General features: G+C 38.5%; 1 protein-coding gene across 1 annotated transcript in view; it reads left to right on the plus strand.

Moving 5' to 3' along the window:
* Window positions 1–241: 241 nt before the first annotated feature.
* Window positions 242–6,121, plus strand: part of hcls1 (hematopoietic cell-specific Lyn substrate 1) — an 8,680-nt gene continuing 2,800 nt past the window's right edge. The window contains exons 1-12 of the mRNA XM_037696187.1: window positions 242–325; window positions 398–471; window positions 1,767–1,890; window positions 1,966–2,076; window positions 2,953–3,007; window positions 3,089–3,199; window positions 3,279–3,389; window positions 3,470–3,580; window positions 3,662–3,717; window positions 4,586–4,655; window positions 4,752–4,900; window positions 4,972–5,129. Of these exons, the coding sequence (XP_037552115.1) occupies window positions 242–325; window positions 398–471; window positions 1,767–1,890; window positions 1,966–2,076; window positions 2,953–3,007; window positions 3,089–3,199; window positions 3,279–3,389; window positions 3,470–3,580; window positions 3,662–3,717; window positions 4,586–4,655; window positions 4,752–4,900; window positions 4,972–5,129 (1,214 nt within the window). The remainder of the gene's footprint in view (window positions 326–397; window positions 472–1,766; window positions 1,891–1,965; window positions 2,077–2,952; window positions 3,008–3,088; window positions 3,200–3,278; window positions 3,390–3,469; window positions 3,581–3,661; window positions 3,718–4,585; window positions 4,656–4,751; window positions 4,901–4,971; window positions 5,130–6,121) is intronic.

Below are 6,121 nucleotides of genomic sequence, written 5' to 3' on the forward strand. Positions count from 1 at the left end.
TTTTTATTATTTTTTTATGAAGTGTGTTTAGTTTTGGTCAGATTGTTTCATGCAGACATGAACTTCCTTTTTTTTGGACTTCAGCAAGTTCTGCTGAGAACTAATGTAAATGTGCTCTGTTTTTGTCACCAAATCAAACTGTCACCAAACAGCATGGTGACCCTGCAGCAGCTGACTGATGAAAATAAGGTTATTAATCATAAATTGATCCAGCTGGGTTTGTGTGTTCAATCCCTTCCAGATGTGGAAGTCAGCGGTGGGCCACAACGTGAGCGTCAAGGTGGCTGCAGAGGGGGACGACTGGGAGACGGACCCTGACTTTGAGGTACTGAACACTTCCTGGATAAACCTGAATAAACCTGATTTATTTAGTTATTTGTTTCTTCGTACGTTTCAGAATGACGTTTCTGAGCAGGAACAGAGGTGGGGAGCCAAAACCATAGAGGGCTCCGGACGTAAAGAACACATCAGGTGAGAAGACGAGCTCCTTTTGTGTTCGTCGAGGCCTCAAATTAAAACTGATATAAATAAAAGCAGGTTTCAGTGGGTGCTGCGCTGCAACAGGAAGAGGAAGTAAGAGCTGACATGCTGTGAGGAAACGAGTCATTCCTAATATGGGTAATAAGGACGACATTTGACCAGATTGAACATCTACGCAGTCAAAGCTCCCAGTTTTTAAACATTTTCCAAGCACCCCTGATAATGACGATTATGCTTCTTGCTAAGTTAAACGTACAGCTTACTGCCTTTAAACGCTGGACTATGAATAGAATTTCAGTTTGATTGTGAGTAGACCTGCACACAAAATACTCTAGCTTAAGGAAGTTAAACGTTTCAAATGATTTAAAACAGAATAATTGGTGTGTGTGTGCGCTCACGTCATTTTGCGTTGAAGCCACATGATTTGTGCAGAAAGCACGCTGCTGCAAGGACATCACCATGTCTGATACAAGCCTAACGGCAAGCCGAGAGCACCATCTCTATGGTGAAGCACGGCGGTGGCGACATCATGCTGTGTAGCAGTGGTTGCTGGCCAATAGAGGGCGCAAGAGTGCCGCTTCACCACTCACCACATTAGCCTGAATAAGACATTAAAAAAAAAAACTAAAAATGAAATAATAAAATAAAAATATTTTGAAATGCATGTGTATATATATTTTTAGTTGTGTAAGATAAATATTTTATAGTTATTGACGAGTAAAGTTTAGTTCATCGACGTTGTCTGATTGGTGACATATTTCTGCCCTGGGGCACAAAAATCTTCGCCCATAGACTCTCGTTAAAAGTTGTACATGCACAATAGCTCCTCTTCAATACAAGAGAGAGAAACATTCTGGGGCGCACCTCTCCTGCGCCCAGAGTTGAATGCAGCTTGAGACGATCGGACAGAGATGCCAAATAGAGCACGAGCGTAGGTGAGATAGAAGCTAATTGTGCAATGTAGGTCTTTTATATTGTTTTTAATCATATTAGTGCTGTATTGTGAAAAAGAGGGGAGCACACCTTGCCCTATATAATATAATAGTATATTTTTATATGTGCTAAATGAACACATATGCTCATAAAATAAATTGTTTTTATATGTTAAATAATTAAAACACTGACTAATAGCTATCTCCATGTTGTATTCAAGTGGTGCATTCATTTTTTTAGGTTTAGGTAAAAAGTAGAACACTACATGACATTGTAATGTTGCTTTTGTTACAGCCTGTCCGGTCTGCATACAGGACAGGCTGTTAAATTGTTCCCATGTTTGGTTGCTGCAGTGTTGCTGAGCTCAGACACAAGGTCACTGAGGAGCACAAACAGGTGAAGCAGAAGGAGCAGACCCCCAAAGCTTCATATGGCTACGGAGGCAAGTTTGGAGTGGAGAAGGACAGAATGGACAAGGTTAGCAAACTGTTCTGCACTTCTCTTTGTCCACTGATGCTCTGCCGTGGATGACTGCTTGTTTCTGTGGTGCAGGCGGCTATGGGACACGACTATGTGGCGCAGGTGGAGCAGCATTCCTCTCAGAAAGACATGGCCAAGGGATTTGGTGGAAAATTTGGTGTTCAGAAAGACCGTGTTGATAAGGTTGGAAAACTGGATAAATCTTCTTAAAAAATAATTTATATTTCAGCCTTTGAAGACACTGTATCCATAATAAACATGCAGGTAGGCCTGTCACAATAACAAATTTTACTGGGCGATTAATCGTCTCAGAAATTATTGCGATAAATGATAATATTATTTGAAATTTGACAATAGTTAGTAATTACTGTCAAATTTAAGAAGAAATGTTGGTTAACTTATTTTGTGTGTAGTACGTTTTTTGACCACCGGATGGCAGTATAAGACTGAACCAAAGGATGGATAGTGAGGAAGCGAGCAGTGTGTTTCTTTAAGAAAAATGGGAGGGAGGCCCCTTGACGTGACATGGGCTGTCTCTCTTTCCTTTTATTCGGTTCTCAAAATGGCGGATGCTCTGTGTGGTTTGAGCTCGTTAGCATAACATTTGTCACACAAAGCTTTTAATAAAAAAATCAGTAAACAAGTTCTCAGCTTCTTTTTGCAGAGAAAAACAACTTTTTACACGAAGGCACAGGTTTCAACCGTGAATTTTGGAGCTTCGACAAGACGGAAGTTTTTTCCCAAGGTCGGCCTGTTAGCTCTCGTAGCTTAGCTTCTCAGTTTAGCTGCTTTTAATGATTCAAAAACGCGATTTTGGACGGTGAAAATGGATTTTAAAGAGAAAGGGAAGGTCAGTGAACAGCACCGGAGTTGAGCCGTTTGTCATCCAGTGTCTTCAGTAGAAAGAGAGAGACACAAAGAAACGATAAAGCTGATAAATGAAAATGAGGTTGATCATTTTCATTTGTCATTAATTAATTGATTTATTGTTTACAGGCCTACATGCAGGTTTAAAATGACTGTATGTTGCTAAATAATCAAAGTGTGTTATCGCTGCAGTCTGCCATGGGCTTTGAGTACAAGGGAGATGTGCAGCAGCACACCTCTCAGAAAGGTCAGTCGCCTCTGTTCTGCTGCAAATGCATATTCTTTCAAGTATTGCTTTAGAGATTTTGTTTGTTTGTTTGTTTTTTAGATTATGCAAAAGGATTTGGGGGGAAGTACGGTGTCGAGAAGGAGAGGGTGGACAAGGCAGCTTTGGGTTACGACTATAAAGGCGAGACGGAGAAGCATCAGTCACAAAAAGGTGAGCTCAAGTCCAATCAGTCAGCTGTTTTGATGCCAATATATGAAATATTTTAACATTTATGTGGTGTCTTTATCAGATTACGCCAAGGGGTTTGGAGGGAAATACGGCGTGGAGAAGGAGAAGGTGGACAAAAATGCTGTCGGCTACGAATATAAAGGAGAAACTGAGAAGCATCAGTCACAGACGGGTGATTCAAACGTGAAGCTTTGATTACATCTGACACACTGATGATCCTGTATTTTACACAGTTTTGTGCATCACGTTCAGATTACTCAAAGGGATTTGGTGGAAAGTACGGTGTGGAGAAGGAGAAAGTCGATAAATCTGCTCTGGGGTTCGATTATAAAGGCGAGACGGAGAAACATCAGTCACAGAAAGGTGACTTAATCCCCAAATTGAGCATAATCTGAAACATTAGAGAGTTAATCCTTGAACTGATTAAAAGTTTTTTGTGTTTAGATTACTCAACAGGTTTCGGAGGTCGTTATGGAGTGCAGGCCGATCGCATGGATAAGGTCAGAAACTATTAAAATGATGTCATTGTTTAATTGTGTCAAAGAACAAAAAAAAAAAAGTACAGTAAGTTGTTTAATTGGAATAACAAGCAGAAGTTTGATTATCTTTAATAAAATTGTGATATGATTAAAAAAAAAATTATCTGTTTTATGCAACACTTTTTTTATATTCATACCTTCAACAATAATTAAAAAAAAAGACGAAGTCAGTAATTTTGAACAATTTTATATTTTATGTTCTTGTTCGAAAGATTTTATTTTTTTCTTCCTTTTTGTAAAACTGTCAGATTCATGTGCCATTTTATTATTAACTTATATTGTATTTTGTTTGTTTGTTGTGAATTTTAATGTGAATCTTAAGCCTCTCTGCTCCTTTAAACACTTTTTTTTTTACTAACAACATAACACATCTTACTCAGAACTTAATTAAAACTGAGAAAATTACTTTAATTATGAGGCCAGGCATTTATTATTGAAACTGACTAGGAGATATATTTCTAAGAGATGTTAACAGAGTTTTTTTTTTTTTTTCACAAATATGTACAAAACAAAAAATGTGTTACCGTTTCCCCTCATTTGGGCATGAATTATTGTAATACTGGACAAGAATCAGCAAACATGTCTTTTGAATTCTTTATAAACTTCACATCAATTTGTGGTTTATGTTCTGTTTTCTGCTCTGGTAGTCAAAGCCGGGCATTAAATTCCCACAACACTTGTATTTATTTGCACATCTATATCAATTTTCTGCAAATTAATTATTCTCGTCTTTTAATATGATAAATCCAGATATTCATTTTACATTTTCATCTGCTTGGACTCATAAAAAACCTACAAATAAATCCCTCTCCTCTTTACTTTTCTCCAGAGTGCCGTAGACTTCACAAACATGGACACCCCCAAATCTGCTTATGAAAAGACCCAGCCGGTGGAAGCCTGTCAGAAGTTCACTGAACCCACATTTTTAATCATAATTCTGCAAATATTATTAATAAAATGCTGGTTTTATTTTCATTATTGTCTGTTTTCTGCAGCAAGCGTGGGCGCGGGAAAACTGAAGGCTCGATTTGAGAACTTGGCCAAGGCTTCAGACGAAGAGAACAAGAAGAAAGCTGAAGAAGAGCGAGCGAGAAGACAAGCCAGAGAGAACAAGGAGCGAGAGGAGGCCAAACGCAGACAGCAGGTAACACACGGGACTACAAACATACATGAACATGGAGCCTGGTCCCAGCACATGTGCTTTTGTTGATGAAGGAACAAGAAAGCAAACGGGAAGAAGAGTTGAAGCCTCCACCTGTTCAAGAAGAACTGGACTCCGACATGTCAGAACCAGATACTCCCCACCACATGGAGGAGATACAAGAAGTACCTGAGCCAGAGTCAGAGGTGAAATACAAATGGACCAAATTATGGTATCATTTGTTGGACTGTTTTTAAAATAACCATAATTCCAACAATTTCAGCATTTAAATACTTTTAGTCCTCACTTTTAGTAAAATATATCTGTTTAAACACCTTATTTTTTATTTCGGCTGCTGCCAAAAGGTGGGTGATAATGTGTGTTATATGAAACAAAATATCCTATTTGACAGATTCAATGAAACTCTAAGAAACTTAGAACTCTTAGAACTTGACGTGCAAGTTTTGGAGTCAACCCAGTCCAAGATGGCCACCACAGTTAATCATCCTTGGACAAACTGGTCTAGACCTCATGTGTCAAACTCAAGGCCCGCAGGCTAGATGTGGCCCGCGAGAGCTTAAAAGGTCTGATTGTCATATAACAAATAAGTCAAGGGTGCACTGACAACAAACTACATTTCCCATAATGCATGCCAATTGTGTTACTCGAAGTAACAGCATCCCACCACTAGATTACAGTTTTACACTTCAGTATCATTTTCCAAACAAGTGGAATTGAGAAATACAAACAATGATGCCAAAATGTCCAGGAAGAGAAAAAATTGATGCAGATGGGAGGTGGTTTCAAGAAAGATGGGACGGCGAGTATGTGTTTGTGCTTCAAGGAGAGAAACTGCTATGTCTTTTGTGTTATGAGGCAGTGGTGGTCATCAAAGATTACAATCTACGTCAGCATTTTGACACCAAGCATGAAGCCAAGTATGCCAAAGTGAGCCTTCAACCCTAATGTTATTTTCAGTTTATTATACCTATTAAATGTATTATATTATATTATGTTAAATTTGAATCAATGTATTTGAGATTGCAGGTTTATGTATTTATGCAGGCAAATGTTTTTATAATAATACAATCTCCCATTAGTTGGACTCTTGCCAGGCTGAGTGCAGCCATTTGTTTTTTGTAAAACCTCTCACTTGTTCTTAGCAGCTCACAATTATTGGTTGGATCGTTATTCTGTCCCTCTTAACTATGACAAAATGTTTTG

The sequence above is a fragment of the Nematolebias whitei genome, chromosome 22, assembly GCF_014905685.2.
Source record: "Nematolebias whitei isolate Nwh7 chromosome 22, NemWhi1, whole genome shotgun sequence".
NCBI classification, from domain to species: domain Eukaryota; kingdom Metazoa; phylum Chordata; class Actinopteri; order Cyprinodontiformes; family Rivulidae; genus Nematolebias; species Nematolebias whitei.